This window comes from Parambassis ranga, unplaced genomic scaffold (genome assembly GCF_900634625.1).
Source record: "Parambassis ranga unplaced genomic scaffold, fParRan2.1 scaffold_21_arrow_ctg1, whole genome shotgun sequence".
Taxonomy (NCBI): Eukaryota; Metazoa; Chordata; class Actinopteri; family Ambassidae; genus Parambassis; species Parambassis ranga.
This window is the reverse complement of record NW_021144767.1, coordinates 627,529-645,324: the sequence shown is the minus strand read 5'-3', so window position 1 is coordinate 645,324 and position 17,796 is coordinate 627,529. Positions and strand designations below refer to the sequence as shown.

The 17,796-nt window shown below is 40.7% G+C and overlaps 1 protein-coding gene across 1 annotated transcript; it reads right to left on the bottom strand.

The window, feature by feature from the left end:
• Window positions 1-5,696: 5,696 nt before the first annotated feature.
• On the bottom strand, window positions 5,697-8,304 carry LOC114429817 (galactose-specific lectin nattectin-like). Its single transcript, XM_028398455.1, has 7 exons — window positions 8,266-8,304; window positions 7,994-8,059; window positions 7,865-7,880; window positions 7,341-7,432; window positions 7,018-7,152; window positions 6,788-6,889; window positions 5,697-5,921 (listed from the first exon to the last, which is right to left on the bottom strand). Exons 2-7 carry the CDS (start codon window positions 8,057-8,059, stop codon window positions 5,847-5,849), a joined length of 486 nt encoding a protein of 161 aa, XP_028254256.1. The 5' UTR covers window positions 8,266-8,304; the 3' UTR covers window positions 5,697-5,846.
• Window positions 8,305-17,796: the final 9,492 nt, after the last annotated feature.

The following is a 17,796-nucleotide window of genomic DNA, read 5'->3' as shown; positions in this document are numbered from 1 at the left end:
TTTGTGAAATTTAAATCAAAACCTAAAAACACCAGAATCAGCAAATCACATGTTTGCATTACAGTGGTCCCTCCTATAACGCAGTTCACCTCTCACCTTGTTTTTCTCTTACAGCTCATTGAGTTCTGGTCCGGATAGTCCGTAGACCAGTGTCAGTCCATCTCCAGAATGCAGAATGCTGCTGAAAACAGGTTTGATCTTTGGTTTCATTCTGTAATACTGGACTTATTTCCTACGAAGGTTTGAACTCTGACAGTGTTTAAACAGAGAGAACGGAGTTTAAAGTGTGCAGTGAGGGGTTCACAGCCTGAAAGGTACGGTAGGAGATTTCATTCTGATGCACTTTTGGTTAAATTAGTGTAACTTCTCTTTACAGTCCGATTAGTTCGGCAGTTTCACTTTTAAATGAAGAATATTAATGATGATGTGTTAAAGCACCAGAGCTACTGTCATTTAAAACTGAACAATTTATCACAGTGTCGTGCATTCACATAACCTTTATTAATACCCATGGAGTCATTGGGTTGTGTGAGCAGCATATACAAGAAGTGACAGTAAACACAATGCATGTGTTGATTTTCTGTGTCCTCTTCACAGATACTGTGTGTACTACTATACTGCAGCATTTTCTGAGCCAGTCATCTACAACGTTACTAACACAGCCACAACTGTTATTTTGTATGTAATTCAGTGATACAATGATTCTGTACATGGTTGGAAACCTTCAGCTGTAATAGAAACAGTAGTGCTTTTTATATTGTTAGAATAGAAATGTAACCGCGCCCTGACAGATTTTTTTTTTCTTCCTTTCAGCTCTTTGGAAAACTCTTCAGATCGACGCTGGATACACCTACAGACACATATTCTATATAAATAACATTAAACACATTAACACCTACACACACACACATATTCTATATAAATAACACATAGCTATACATACATATACACACAACTCTGCCTACCTTCTTCACAGGACAATGCCGCGGAAGGGGAAGAGGTCCCAGGCCCAAAAGGTGCGCTGGAGGCGGCTGGACCTGGCAGATCCTGGACCACCAGAGGTCGCAGCCAGAGACTCTCCTGCTGCACAGGTAAATGTTCTTATGTCAGTGTCCCTATTTAAAGTCAAGAAGTGATTAATGCTTCTTCTGTTGTAATATGTTATGATATGCCAATGTTCACTCAGGTGGTCTTTCAGTAGTCATAAAGTTGAAATGCTCTGCTCTCAGACGGCCCTGACGCCTCCACCACCAACACAGTTGCAGAGAATGGATGCTGCACCCTCCTGCTCCCGTTCTCCAACTGCAGATGTATGTATTTTGCATCTTCCACTCGATTAGTCATGAAATTCTCCTCAGTTTAACAGATCTTAGTACATTCTGTCTCATTCACTGACTGAAGTGAATGAGACAGAATGTACTCCTCACTTCTTAATTGCATAGTTTATTTAGCTTGCATTGTTTCCATCTTGACAGACATTCCGTCATGGTTTTGGTTATTTACATGTACACAATACGCACAACAGCAGTTAAAGTTACATGTGACTTATTTGCTCTCAGATGCTTGAACCACCTCCACCCACCAAACCTTTTAGGCCATCCCCATCACACTGTTCAGCTTAAATCTCCCATATTTAAGAACATCTGTATGTATATACATAAAAAACAGCTAAGAACACTTCTATACAAAGGCATACACAATACAACAGTTAATAGAATGTATACAAGTACTATCAATATTAAAATAATAGCATCAGTGTGTACAACGCTGGTTTTCTAAAAGCCAGGATTTTGCTTCTCTCGAGAAAGTAATAAAATCATTTTTGCTCAACAAATGGTTGGGGAGTTTATTCTACCAATTAATGGCCTTATAGGAAAAAGCAGGAATTTTGCATTGCCCTCTCGAGCCACTCCGTGTTATTCTAATTGATGTTTCTGCAGTTCGGTGTACATATTCTTTGAGAGGAGGAGGGGCTTTATTGTGAACAATCTTAAAAACCAATTGCATGTGCGAAAACATAATGCAGTTTTCAAAGTTTAACATCTTATATTTGCTCAGTATGTGACAATGGTGATACTGTAGAGGTTTTTTATCAAGAGTTTTGAGAGCCTGTTTGTACAGAGACTCCATTATTTTTAAATTTGTTTTTTTTGCTTGTGCCCAGCTTGTGATGCAATAGGAGAAATGCGGCAAAATCATTGCATTAAAGAAGCATTCAGCTGCCTGTGTTGAGAGCGAATTTCTTATATGTTTGAAGGTAGCCAAATTGTATTTTGATTGGGTTTTTGATATCTTTTTTATGTGCTTTCTAAAATTAAGTCCAGTATGAGTCCTAGGTATTTATATTCAGTGACATTTTGGATATTTTCTCCGTTTATTGTTACATTGGGATAATTTTCCATTTTGTTTTTGGTTGTGAAGTACATTAGTGCTGTTTTCCCAATATTCAGTGTCAAGCAGGAGTCTCGGAGCCACTGGTCTACCTTTTCCATAGCAGATGTTAACTTTGCAGCAACTTCTATACCATTTCTCCCATTTGCATAGATTATTGTATCATCAGCATACATTTGTATATTAACATTGTCACATACTGATGGTAGATCATTAATATATATTGTGAAGAGTACTGGTCCTAAATGTGATCCCTGTGGGAGACCTGTCTGACATGATCTTGGTGTTAATTTGGTTTCATTTATTTTAACACACTGTGTACGGTCAGATAAGTAGGATTTTAACCATTGTATGGTGTTTGCGGACATGCTAGCTTTGTTGAGTTTACAATAAAGTTGTTCATGGTTCACTGTGTCAAATGCTTTACGCAAATCAAGAAAAATGGCTCCCACTACACCCCCTTATCTAATGACTGTTTTATATTTTCAATTAAATAGCAACAAGCTGTTTCTGTTGAATGATTCTTCCTGAATCCAAATTGCATGGGATGTAGTATGTCATATATTTCTAGATGTGTTACCAGTTGCTCAGTCACCACTTTCTCTATTGCCTTTGATAATGCTGGCAGTATACTAATAGGCCTATAGTTCGATATTTTTAGCCTATCATCCGATTTATGGATGGGAGTAACTACTGCATGTTTCAAGGAGTCTGGGAAGATATTCTGTGTAATAGAGGCATTTATTAATTTTGTTATTGGCGTAATGAGATATTGTCGATTCCTCTTAAGGAGAGCAGAATCCAGTCCGTAGATATCTTTACTTTTAGAGTTTGATAGGCTGGAGAGTATTTTATTTACCTTCAGTTCATTAGTGGGGACAAGGTTCAGTTCCTGGTGATGTATATTAGCATGTTTCCAGTGATGTGTTGATGTAAATATGTAGCTAAGTTCAATAACTGAATTGATAAAATAGCTATTGAATGTGTTGGCTATATCCAGTTTCTCTGTGTATAATTTTCCTTTGTGTTTTATTTGGGTGATTTCATTTTTTTGCTGCTCTCTACCTATAAGTTTGTTGATGTTTTCCCATAACATGGTATTGTTTCCTCTGGCTTCTTTGATTATATTTAGAAAGAAGTTAGCTTTTGCTTTTCGAAGTTCTGATGTTACTTTGTTTCGCAGACCTTTGAATAGTAAACGGTCAGTGCTTGTCCCAGATTTCAGGGATTTCTTCAATGCGGTGTCCCACTGTTTCATCAGCTGCCACAGAAATTCATTGAACCATGGAAGGGTTTGTTTTTTATTATGCTTGTTCGATGATGTTTTGGAATATTTTGTTAAAATTTGCTTGATTGTCATTATCAGTCCATTGGCTATCTCTTCACACTTGACGTCTTGAAGTCTGTCGTCCCAATTTATCTGTTTCAATTCATTTTCCAGAAATATCATATTTTTCTTTGGTATGAACAAGTTTGCGTTATCTCTATTAGATCTATTTGCTTTCTTTTGTCGTAATGTAGACAGTTTTCGGACTATGAGGGTCAGATTATGGTCAGATAAACCAGAGACTAAATTATAGGTTTTAATTACCCGGTCTGGCTTCTTAGCAAAGATTAGGTCCAATAATGTTCGCGAGCTGCCAGTTATTCTGGTTGGGGTGCTAATCATCTGAGTCAAATTTACCAGCAATATCTTTGAGTTTTTTCCTACGGGTTTTATCTAGCCAATTCAAATTGAAATCTCCTGTTAAAATAATTTCCTTGGCATTATGTAATTTGATCATGTTCTCAAGGTCGTCGAAGAAGTTTTCTTTAGCTGAAGGCAGTCGATAGATGTTAAACACTAAGAAAGACATTTCTGGAGACAGTGTGATTTTCACCCCAATACACTCCAGGCTATTTTCTGGCAGATCCAAACATTTACACTGTATGCTGTCCTTAACATAAGTCAAAACACCTCCCCCCTTGCAGCTGAGCCTATCCTTTCTATATATATTATATCCAGGTATATGAGTTACACTTGACGGCGTAGTAGGTTTTAACCATGTTTCTGAAAGGCATAGGTAATCCAAGTTCGAATTTACAAGTAGCTGTTGGAGTTGCTCTGTTTTAGATGCAATGCTTCTTATATTTATATGTCCACCAAATATGCCCTTTGGTTTTAATTTAGGGTCCCATAAAACCCTTGCGTGATTTACAGTCTGAAATAACTTTATGAACTGTTGTTTTTTACCCAGTGAGTCCTTATCGGTTGTTTCTCCTTTCGATGTTGTCTTACCAGGTTTGCCAGTTTTAATAGTCTTAGATTGTATTAACTTTGCTCCACATGCGGCTCCCTGTGTGTCGGTTGTTCTCATCTGATCATCGATGGTCTTCCTTAAGCATTCAAACACCATTCAAAATAGTTAGAAAAAGCTTCACCTATATGGGTATCAGAATTACGTTGACAATCTAGTAGAGGCTAATTATAATGAATCAAATCTCCTACCCATTTTTCTCAAAGATGAAAAGCATATTTTGTAATTTTATTTGGAATAACAATCGAGCAAGACTCCATGCTTTATCTCCCACTATGATGGAGGAGGCTTAAAGTCCCAAACCTCCAATGGTACTACTGGGCCGCCCCACTTCATAATGCCTCCCATAATGCAGACAAAGGAATAAGTAAAACTGTAGATTTATTCAATAATAACATTCTCACATCATTTGAAGATTTAAGACAAGGTAGGTCAGAGGTTAACATCAAATTTCTACGCAATACTCGTGAGGACTTAAATTCTGTGATTTTATCTGAGGACTGGCAGAAGATTTGCTTGAAATCTCAAACACAAACAATAAATTCCCATTTTATTTTTACTTCAGTATGAGTGGATAATGAGAATATATGTAACACCAACTCAAGCTAAATAAATTTAACCCCAATATCCCAGACACGTGTTATAAATGTGGTAAAGGGCACATGATAACAGGCTTTGGAGGGTGGTGAAAGATATGATTTGAAATATTACAGGTATAAATTAGTTATAGATGCCAAACTGTGTATCAGAATCAGAAATACTTTATTGATCCCAGGGGGAAATTGCTTGCTTGTATCTAGTTGGATGACATGCGTTAGTTTTAGCATTCAATACCGCATCATAATTTGGGCAATAAGTCAAAGTGAACCTTTGACTTGTTATGAAGGACAGTAACATAACGTAATGTGGTGAACATGTGAACATTTCTGTTGTGATTAGATTGTAAGAATGTGTTAAAAAATTTTCTTTACCAACACAAACGTGTGAGACAGATTGCTGAGAAGGAAATAGATTTATTGATTGAAGATGAAGGGAATCAAAATTGTTGATACGTCTTCCAGCAGTGATGTCATCGAGGCCTGACATCCTGGTGGAAGTGACATCAGCACTGTGGATGTAAGGTCCTCATGCCAGATGCATCCGAACAGGTAGTGAAAGTTATGGATTTATGACACAAACAGAGGGTCTCTTGAGGGCGCAACTTGCATCATTGACGTAATTTTGCTCTGTAAACAATGACAGCAACACAACATGATGCTAACACTGAGAAAGTGACAAAGTGCCGGCTAAAAAATATCCTTTACACAGACCACACAGATGGTGAAGGTGCAGCCATACTGTCTCTAGATGCTCATAAGACACAATAAAGTGGCCTTCTCTTTTTCCCAGATCTTCCATTCGCACAAATGGGAACAAATCTAGACTGTTCTTGTTGCAAAGAGGTGTGCGGCAGGCAGGGAACAAACTGTGCCCCCTGCTGTTTGACATCGCAATTGAAACAATCGCAATAGGGATTCAGGCACACCCAAACATCAAGGGGATCAAACTCCAAAATCCATCCCTGCTCTCCTGCTCCCTTCATGGCCTTTTTTTGTGCTATTTTGCCTTTTTAGCGCTTTGCATTGTGTTCTGCATCCTGATTGGCTGTAGACTAGTATAAGTCAATCTCCTCTGTGCAGTGTCTGCTGTACAGTACAGAATGCGTACTGGAAACAGGTTTTGATTTTTGGTTTCATTCTATAATACTGGGCTTACTTTTCTATGGCGTGAACTTTGAGAGCGTTTAAACAAGAGGGAAAAGTGTGAGAATGCCTGTCTGAGAACAGCTAAAATGTTTGCTACTGGCCTGGAAATCCACCAAATTTGATGACTGGCATAAGGAAATGGTGTCTGTAAAACAGATGTAGCGCTTTCATCTGGATAAACTGGACAAATAAATTAGGCTTGAGATTATGGGGAGCCTACTTGGCTAAGTGCCACATCACCATATGATTAGGATGAGTTGGACATGGTATTCATTGATCAATAATGATATATTGTTTTATAAATTAAAAATAGAGATCGAACTTAGAGAGCCACGATTCATTTGTACCTCCCCGGTTGATCTCCATGCAGTCTTCTCCTCCAACATCATTAGGCTCTCCTTGGCCCCAGGCAGTGAAAACATGCTTTGAACCATCACTCCACAGCCACACACCCTCCTGGAAGAATACCATTATTTTTGTACCCCTTTTCTATTCATACAGGCAGTACAGTAGTGATCATATAACACCTATAGTGATCAAATATTCAATACAGCAGAAAGCAATTCTGTTGATAAAACTCTCACCTTCACTGCATCATGGCCTCCAACCCAACTAGTAGTATGTTTGCCTGTGGCTTTCAGGACAAATTGTCGCAGGGTGATGTACTCGTCAGGGCTTCGGAATGAGGCCAGATTTCCACCTCTTGAAAGGCAGGACAGCTGAGGAGCAAGACAAGAAGAACTGAGGGGGATGATCAACATGAGTGGTTGCATCCATCAGGACTCTGCTCTGACTCGGGGTTTCTTATTTTGAAAATTCTATGATTTCCAGTTTTATTTATTTAGTATTAACTCTCCTCCTTCAGTTTTGTCCTTCCTCAATCAGTGTGTCAGAGGTGTCCAAATACCTCTGCATCCGTCCAGTCCCTTTCAGTTTTGTCAAACAAGTAACAGCGACCTAGAAGCAAGCTCCAACCAGAAGGGCAGAATTTGCATCCACCTTAAAGAAGAGATGACAATACAGAGCAACAAATTATTAAATTATTGTTTCTACAACATGACAATAGCACATCAACATCCTGCATGATTTATGTCAGGGCTGCTGTGTTACCCTACAACACCTTTAACTATAGTCTCTTCATGCAGCAGTAAATGATCTGACACCTTTCAGAAACTGAGGGAGGCTTTGACTGTTTTTCTGATTTCTGTCTTTCTGACTGTGCTAGCTGCACAGACCTCTCTGCTTGTAGCCATGATTGTTTCCAGTGAGCCCACTCTGACTGAACATGTGACACAGAAGCTGCTGGAGGTAAAGTTAAGATCCACACAAGAAATCTGCCTTCTGTCTAAAGCACAAACAACACAATATATGGACAGAACCTGTCCAACATGTTATCCTTAAATCAGTCACATTTTAGAAAAGTTCACCAACCTGATGCCGAGCTGACCTGTGGGTGTAAAGAACATTAGAAATGAGTTCAGGATTCCCTTCCTCTAATGCTGTCCTACAGCTGGTCATGAAACATGAAAACACAAGTTTAAATGTGGAGTCGTCACTTACATTTGGCATGATCCACAGCACACCCATCGCACAGACGAGCACAACGAAATGAAGACCTGATGCCATCTAAAGGACAATGCAATGTTCAGATTACAAAATGCATCCTAACAAACACTGACATCAACAGAGATTCATTTAAAATGAGTTAAGCTCCACATTAAGTGGACTGAGGGGTAGCTGCAGCTTTCCTTCTACGTGTATGGAGACAAAACACTTGAGAGAGGCAGATCAAATCGTTTCTGTACATCAGAGATGCAGTGATGAAGCTTTACCTTGTTGTGATGTTCAGAAGAGGCTGAAGAGTCACAGCAGCTGGTAGCAGAATGTCTTGGAAGAGGGAACGCCGGGTTTATATGTGTTGTCTGGCGGCTTTGGTTCATTAGTGTACGCGTCATCCCCCGAACATGAGACCTGATGTGATAAATATCAGATGTTGCCACAGCCTTCAGTAAATGTTTCTAAGACAAACACAAAGGCGATACCTGTCAGCAGTTTAAACAGTTCCAGTGTAACTAATTCTGACATCAAGTCAAGTCAAATGTATTTATAAAGCACATTTAAAACGACTTTCATTGACCAAAGTGATGTACACAAAAGTCAATCACATATTAATAAAATCAAAGTAAAATTAAAGCTGCAAGCAGCATTGCGGGCCCTCGCGCACCTTGCGATCCGCGGGGCCATCGCTGTCTTCTCTCCTATGCTCTTGTCTCCTATACTCTCCTGTCCTATGCTCTCTTTTCGTCTCATTTGCAGAGCTGTACAACAAACACATGTTTACAACCAAACTTTCCTGCTACCAGTAGGTGGTGCTATGACCGTATCATCCTATTAGCATATATGTTTGTTCAGACTCAGGTCCATAGCAGTAGTGTAAGATTTTGTCCACATTGCATGAAGTATATGGGTAGTACTGCATAAAATAGAGCGAGTTCCGTTGCAATGGCGAATGGTCAACTTTGAGGCCACACCCCCGCCACACGGTAATACTTTTGAAAGAGTTTTGGCATGCGTCTATTCCCTATGGTGGACACAGTGAGTTTCAGCTCAATTGCATGAAGTATGCGAGGCGTGAAAAGTTTTATAGCAGGGTCAGAAATCGCCAAAAATTACAAAAAAAAAATCAAAATTGTGGACTTCCTGTTGGGTTTGGAGGGGGGGTCCAAGAGACTTTTTTGTGCGTCTTGGGGTGATACACATGTGTGCTAATTTTCATGATCCTGTGTCAAACTGGCCAGCGGGGCTACGCGTTAGGGCAAAAAATACAGGGAGTTCCTTTGTAATGGCGAATGGTCAACTTTGAGGCCACGCCCCCACCCCACCGTCAGACTTTTGTAAGAGTTTTGGAATGCGTCTATTCCCTATGGTGTCCTGAGTTGACACAGTGAGTTTTAGCTCAATTGGATGAAGTATGCGAGGCGTGAAAAGTTTTGTAGCAGGGTCACAAATCGCCAAAATTAATAGAAATTTCAAAATCGCGGACTTCCTGTTGGGTTTGGAGGGGGGGTCCAAGAGACTTTTTTATGCATCTTGGGGTGATACACATGTGTGCCAATTTTCATGAGCCTACTCAAAACAGGCCAGGGGGGCAGGAAGAAAAACCTATGAAAACACAAGATTTGGTGTAGCCAGTAGGTGGCGCTCTGTCAAAGCCTCAATATTGTTGTATAGATGTGTTTAGGGTCAGACTCTGATCATACATGTGACATTTGGTACAGATCGGACAGAAAACGAAGAAGTTATAGCGACTTCCTGTTTCCTCTGAAACGGTCAAACTTTGAGGCCACGCCCCGGCCACACCGTCAGACTTTTGTAAGAGTTTTGGAATGCGTCTATTCCCTATTGTGTCCTGAGTGGACACGGTGACTTTCAGCTCAATCCGATGAAGTATGTGAGGCGTGAAAAGTTTTGCAGCAGGGTCACACATCGCCAAAAATGGCCACAAACTTTCAAATGGCGGACTTCCTGTTGGGTTTGGAGGGGGGGTCCAAGAGACTTTTTTGTGCGTCTTGGGGTGATACATATGTGTGCCAATTTTCATAATCCTGTGTCAAATTGGCCAAAGGGGCTACGCGTTGGGGGCGCTATAGAGTCATTTTCCTATGTGCGTTTCAAACTTTTTCGGGCGAATGAATTTTTCTACCAAGTTTGGTGAGATTTTGGGCATGTTAAGGCCCCCAAAAATGCGATCTAAGGGGGGGAAAGAAAAAAAAATAAATAATAATAATCCTAAGGGTTTCAATAGGGCTCTTGCACCATTCGGTGCTCAGGCCCTAAAAATAATAATCCTAAGGGTTTCAATAGGGCTCTTGCACCATTCGGTGCTCAGGCCCTAATAATAATCCTAAGGGTTTCAATAGGGCTCTTGCACCATTCGGTGCTCGGGCCCTAATAACAAAATACATGATAAAACACATAAGAGATAGTGATAAAAGCCAGGGTGAGCTGCCTATTCAGTGTTAAAAGACAAGGAAAACAAATGAGTTTTGAGTCTGCTTTTAAACTCTTCTACAGATCGAGCAGATCTGCCTTGAAGAGGCAGACTGTTCCACAGCCATGGGCCTGCCACTGCTAAGGCTCTGTCACCTCGGGTGATGAGCCTGGTGCCGTTTCTGTGCTGAGCTTTAAAACCAGATTGAAATATTTTTGTGTGACAGGAATGGGAGTTTAGAGATTGGTCTAAACTCGAACTCGGTTCGGGAACACCTCTTTAAAGGTGAGGTAGAATGTGGTTTAGGACTGATACAAGATTGGATAAAAACTGTGATTTAGCAGCTTTAACAGCTTTCTGATATTCAGCGAGACTATTTCTTAGCATTTCGAGGGACACTTGCAGACAGCCTTTTTTTCCATCTCCTCTCTGCTCGTGTGGTTTCATTCAGCCATGAGTCGAATGCTGGTTTGGGACTTTTACTTCTGAATGGAGCTATTTTGTCCAGTAAATCATAGCATATCGACAGCGATCCACTGGTTTACATTTAACTCACCAAGGTGGCTTGTGTGAAGAAGTGAGTCATTAAAAGCATCTGCGAATCGAGAGGCAGTCAGGTTGTTTAGCTGGGGTGCACAGTTTATCAAAAGCTTCGGGCAGTGTGACAGAGAACAGCACCGCAAAGTGATCCAAGATGCCAGTATCAGAGATTTCCCGTATGCTTATATTTAATCTAAATGACAACACAAGATCAAGTGTGTGTCCCTTCTCGTGCGTTGCTCCAACCACCGATTGACCAGATTAATCTTTGGCCAATTAGTTGGAATCGCAGCATATGTGGACATTAAAATCATAAGCTATTAAAAAGCGGTCATAGTTCAGCGTTAACAGTCTTATTAAATTCTGGAATGCGATAGACTAAAGCGCACAGCGCTGGTGCATCAGTATTTAATACAAATGTCTGTAGTTCAAAGCTGGAGGATGGGTTTGTTACTACTTGGTGGCATAGATTTAAAAACAGAGGCTGGTCGTCCACACCTGCCGGTGGTTCGTGGTGAGTTTAGGTACACACAATCTGGGGGTAAGAGCTCGGAGAATGGGGTGCACTCATGGACATGAAGCCAGGTTTCTGACAGAAACTGTTGTGAAGTAAAGAAATCATTGAGGATGAAGGTGTTGTTAGCTGGCGATCAAACATTGAGGAGGCCAAAGTGGAGAGTCTGCTCCTCGCGGCCCAGTGCAGTACTGCACTCCAGCTTCCGGAGACATCCATGATCCACACCGCGGCTGCTCCTGTGATTCCTGAGCAGCAGCGCTACCTCCGGCAGGTGGCGTGTCGCCGTGTGCGGTCTGCTGGGGTATAGGGGTACAATCCACTGTAGGTCTGGCCATATGTCACATCTGCGAGGAATTATCCTGTTGGCAGACCTCCACTGCACTCATTTTTACCATTTTTACCATTTTTACCTCCATGCTTACCGCGTCTTCTCGGCCACATCCTCCGCCAGGTGGCCTGTGAGCGCCACAGGTATAGCGGTACTAACCCCAGGTGAGGGGGAAGGCTGGAGTTTTGATCTTCAAATTCATATTTGAACAGCGATGAGGTTTGCAGGTGAAGTATGGTAAGAGAAATGACCACTGGATGTGACTATTACTAGTAATTTTTGGCATGTGTGAGTCATAGAAGCGGAGCCCCGTTTTGATGGCATGGTTTTTAAGCAACATGAAAGCCATAACAAATAATATGATGTCACTGGAAGAAATAGGAAGAAAATATAATATAGATAAAAACTTAAACTTTAAACTTTTACAGCTTAGAAGCTTCATCAGAAAATGTCAGAATCATTGGTTGATTAGATCCTCGCTAAGCAATTTGGAAAGAATCATGTCTAAAAACAGCTTGAGCAAAGGTGCTATATCAGAGATATATAACCTGCTGGTGTCCAATTCAACTGAAAATTCTAGCCATAAAGGAATTGCATGGAGCCAAGACCTAGAAATGGATATTACACCAGAAGACTGTGAATTTGTGTGTGCCAAAGCTCATACCGAATCAATCAATATAAGTGTGTTGCCCCTAAGGCTTAATACTTAGCATACTTTTATTTTGAAAAGTATTTAATTTTGAAAGGACCAAGTTCATTCGGGTAACTTCCGGTTTCCTATATATTTCACCCCGACAGTGTGTAGGCGCATCGGGCCTCTGTGCGCAGACAGCAGCAGTGAATTGTAAACGCACAACCATGCATAGACAGAAATGACATGCTGCCGTGAAAATAAGATAGGTATCATGAATGTTGGATGGCTGTATATTCTATGCTGATTTATTTTATTTCTACAGTGTTAAACAAGTAGAAATAAAACTCAGCAATGAAAAATGAATGAAACCGAAAACCATGACCTCAGAACCCTGACACAAACTGAACTGTTCCACCCCTGATACATACACTTTTCTGGTTTCCTGGCCTCTTAGTGTTTCAGTTAAGCGTGCACACTGTGAAGGGGTTATCAAGCTGCTACTGTTCTCACTGTACAGTGTTCATCTGTACATAGACAAACATTCACGTTATCAAGCATCAGGCAGTGATCCATGCATCAGGTGTTTTTTTAACCTGGTGTCAAAATGGGTGTGGGATCAGTAGTGTCAATGATAGTAAATTTGTTGTTATCTTAACAATGTGCAAGCTGACATTCAGAGTACAAAAACAATCCAAAGGGCCTAGTCCAAACATTTACTTTGTCATGCACACATGGGATTCAGACTTTTCCCCATAGCCCAAGGGTGTAGGTTTGCATATGGACCATGGGGACATGTCACAACATGGGAAGACAAAACAGTCTAATTCAACAGAGACAGAGCTGGTAACACAGCAAACAATCAGGTGATTTAAGGTGAAATACGAGTTTGAGATAAACTACAGTATACGCCCATAGTCAAAGTCAAGTAAATAAATTCTGTGTTTTTCTGTCAATATGGAGTGCTGTGTGTACATTAATGAACTTAAATGATTATAGCAAATGGCTGCAATATAAAGAAAGAGCAAAAGAATTCCGAATTCTTTCCGTACCCACTGTATAACTTTTTTATTGCACTTTTATGAAAGCCGCCAGTTTGTGTCGCTAACACAACAGGTGTGCTGAACAAGGGTTAAAAATGTCCTTGTCATAATTAGTTGGGATCTGTTCAGGAAAGCCACACAGGTAGGAGGCTGACATTTCTTTGAACTATACAGCTCAGTAGCACCCTTGTTGAAGTGTTGCCTTTTGTACTTAGTACACACTTGGTACACACTTGGTACTTTTACATTCTCAGGGAAGAGTGTGAAAGTCATATTTTAATAACAATTTGTATGAAATGCAACCTGTTTAAGTCCAGGACCAACAGGACAACCCTAAAACAGTGCCAGTGGCTGTATAGTCACAGATTTGCACAGAATGAATTTCCAGAAATCTTTAAAATGATTTATGAGATGTGGAAGGTTCAGAGGGTGGAATCCGAACCTTGCCCATCTCTGACAACCGTCACTTTGAGATGAGTGAAGGCCTGCAGGAAATATTAACACACATGAACTATGATGAAGTGTCAAATGTTCAGAATGATAAATGCATTCTGCAGTTTGGACAATATATTTTCAATTAACTAAAATATAAAGGGAACTATAATGAGGACTATGAGCCAAGTTGTAGCTCAAAGTGTTACACCACTAAAGAAAGTGGAGGAGTTCTTCATTCCTAAAACCTTCCCACATGTTATATCTGCAGTGAAGAAGGCAGCAGGATACGACCCCAAAACCAACACATATCAAACCCAAGTCTTCAGCACTGAAGCTTGGCCACAGTCTAAAAAAGTATCCAGTATTGTTGAGAGTGATGCTAAGATGTTTGGTGATGATATCACAGCAGAATATGCCAAAAGCTACACAGCTATATATGACAGCAGATGGAGTGTTCATCTCCAGAGCACTAAGCACCTCTTAAGGAGGCCAAGCAGAATATGCCACAGGTGTTACCATTTACCCATGAGGTGAAGCTCTTGAACCCTTACATGGAAGACCAGCAACATGTTTCAGAGAGACTGCTATCAAACAGACACCAGTTGTGTCCAGACTAATCTTGAGACCTTGGAGGAACTAATAAAACAAACAGAATTCTAGACAGGGAAGACACACTGATGAGACACCCCTAGTTCAGGAAGAAAATGATGAACACAACCATAACAAGAGGCACTAACTGCCACTTGGAGAGATGGTTTGGATCATAAAACATTCTGTTCTGAAAAAGCAGAGGCATGGAGGCCAGCGGCATTTGTCAGAGAGATTGGTATGGGTCTTTACAGGGAAGACACAGGGAGCACATCATGTGTTATAATACAGATGTAACAGTCTCAGGAGGGCTGGGCAAAGCCAGAAAGAGCAAACCCCTGTACTGGCAGGAAAACTAAGACCACTTTGATCAAAAGGACGAAAGAAATTAGGATACTGACAAGGACAAGAGCAAAGACCACACAAGGGAAGCATCAGTCTGCGTTTGTAAAAATTCCATCCATCCATCCATCTTCAACCGCTTATCCGAGGCCGGGTCGAGGGGGCAGCAGTCTAAGCAGGGACACCCAGACTTCCCTCTCACCAGACACTTCCTCCAGCTCCTCTGGGGGAATCCCGAGGCGTTCCCAGGCCAGCCGAGAGACATAGTCTCTCCACCGCATCCTGGCGCTTCCCCGGGGCCTGCTCCCAGTGGGACATGCCCGGAACACCTCCCCAGGGAGGCGTCCAGGTTTGTAAAAATTCATAAACTTAATTTTAATTACAATTCACTTCGGTCGGTATTGACAGAAAGTACAATGCAACTTTCAGAGATATAACACAATCAAAAATGTATTTTCACTCACTAAAATAATTGTTTTTGCTATTTATTGTAGGTCGATGTCGTCCGGGCTGGCATACCAACTGAAGTTGTTGTGGCTGTTATAAGGTATACTGAGCAGAAGCAGAAACCCTTCTGTTGAGTCCTCAGTCTATTTTGACATTATTATTATTATTATTATAATATGAAGCATATTTTTTTCATGTGTTTTATATATATGTGTAATATATTTTACTCTGTGATATCTTAAACTGGTTGAGCCATGGTGATATTACGAGTAATATGTGCAAGCTCATATAAACAAACCCCCCAATGAAAGAAGGGAATATTCTCCTCCCAATGTTCACGCACGTTATAAATAAATATCACATGTCTTGTGTGTTCTTTTGAGATATAAGAATGGAGGTCACTCAAGCTCAGTGTCAGGATCCGTCTCTGAGCCAGGTCTTATTTTGAAAGTTTTTGTTATTTCCTGTTTTATTTTGTGAGCATTGACTTCCCTCTCGTTTCAGGTGTGTTGTCTTCCTCTCCCTTTGTGTGCCCCCTCCTCCCGACGATCACCCCCTCTGCCCTAATGTGTCTCATTGTCTTCCATTCCCTGGTGTACAGTGCATCCGAAAGTATCACAGCGCTTCACACATTTTGTCATGTTACAGCCTCATTCCAAATGTATTAAATTAATCTGTTACACTAAAACACTGTTTTACTTCAACAACAGTGATCTGTTCGTACAGCAGCTGTCAGGCAGAGCAGCTGCAGTTCAAGCTGCTGTTTACAGTGAGAAGCAAGAAAACAACAGTCAGCATCATCTTCCATAAAAACACATGACAATAACATGTGAGACACAGAGTTTATGATCAGTGCTCCCCCTGCTGGTTAGGACATATGATAACATTTTAAATGTACCAGTCAAAAGTCACTCAGTGGTTTGTCTTTGTTTTTATGACTTTCTACATTGTAGATTCATCCTGAAGACATCAGAGCTATGAAGGAACACATGTGGAATGATGTAGTGAACAAACAGTGTTAAACCAAGCAGAATATGTTTGATGTTTGACATTCTTCCAAGCAGCCAGCTTTTGCTTTGATGACAGCTTCACGCACTCTTTGCATTCTCTCAATCTGAACTGAACCACCAATGCTGTGCAATGCTGACATCTAGTGGTGGAATCGCAGGCTGCAGCCTCCTCATTCCAAAATCAATCCCTCCTCCACATAAAGTCAGAAGTTCTAAATGTGAGTCATTAAATGAGAGGTTCCAGCAGAAACGTCCAAACATCTGAAGAGAAGCTGAGAAGCCTGAGATACAGGGGCTGCAAGCTGTGCTTCAACTGTTCCTGTTTAGACAATAAGAACAGATCATCACTGTCTTTTAAAATGTTCTGATCAAATCACATTAGTTTGTATATTTATATTACACACAGAGCTGTTGTTTCAGTCACATTCATTTGTTATGTGTACAGTGGGTGCTGGAAGTATTCAGACCCCCTTAAATGTTTCACTTTGTTATATTGCAGCCATTTGCTAAAATCATTGAAGTTCATTTTTCCTCATTAATGTCCACACAGCTCCCCATACTGACAGAAACACACAGAGTTGTTGACATGTTTGCAGATGTATTAAAAAGACAAAGTGAAATATGACATGGTCCTAAGTATCAGAGCCTTTGCTGTGACTCTCATATATTGAACTCAGGTGCGTCCATTTCTTCTGATCGTCCTTCAGATGGTTCTACACCTTCATCTGAGTCCAGCTGTCTTTGATGATACTGATTGGACTTGATGAGGACAGACACAACCTGTCTGTATAAGACCTTACAGCTCACAGTGCAGGTCACATACTGGGTGATGACGTCCTCCTGCAGGTGTTACTGTGGAACAACTGCTCTGGATTGGGATGAGTCTGAATAGAACTTTGTTAGCTTTGTAAAGCTGTGTGGTAGTTAGAGAGGAACTGAAAAGTGTCAACAACAAGGAGTTGGTCTCCAATGGAATACAGTTAAACATCAGGGCTCGTCCAGGATTTGAACCCGGGACCTCTCGCACCCTAAGCGAGAATCATACCCCTAGACCAACGAGCCATGTGTGACCTCCTTTATAGGGCTGTCTTGATCACTGCCTCTCATTTCCACCTGTTGTCTGCTCCATTTGCACAACAGCAGCTGAAACTGATCCACAGTCAGTGTTGATCCTAACTGGACAGGCTGGTTTCACACAAGTGTGGCCACATCAATTTTACCACTGGATGTAGTGAAGTTTGTAGTTATCCAGAGAAGGACTGTGTACTTTATGATTTGTATCTTAAGAGGAGATTTGCATATTAGGGATGAAATAAATACAGCATGAAATATAAATAAATAAATAAATAAATTGCAAATGTCCCTTTCGGGGCTCCATAAATGTTAATCCTAAAAAGGAACATCCAGTGTGGACTTGCATACACAGTGAACATAAACTGCTATAATAACAACTTTAAAAACAATCAGACTAATTCCACTGTGATCCTTAGT

Bases quoted from the DNA above. Each gene is read 5' to 3' on its own strand.
- LOC114429817 (XM_028398455.1), bottom strand. From the start codon at position 8,059: ATGGCATCAGGTCTTCATTTCGTTGTGCTCGTCTGTGCGATGGGTGTG. The intron at 7,153-7,340 runs GTATTTGGACAC...CTTGCTCCTCAG, and splicing joins GGGACTGGACGGATGCAGAG to CTGTCCTGCCTTTCAAGAGG. The intron at 5,922-6,787 runs CGGGGAGGTACA...TTGCTGTCATTG, and splicing joins AAGACTGCATGGAGATCAAC to TTTACAGAGCAAAATTACGT.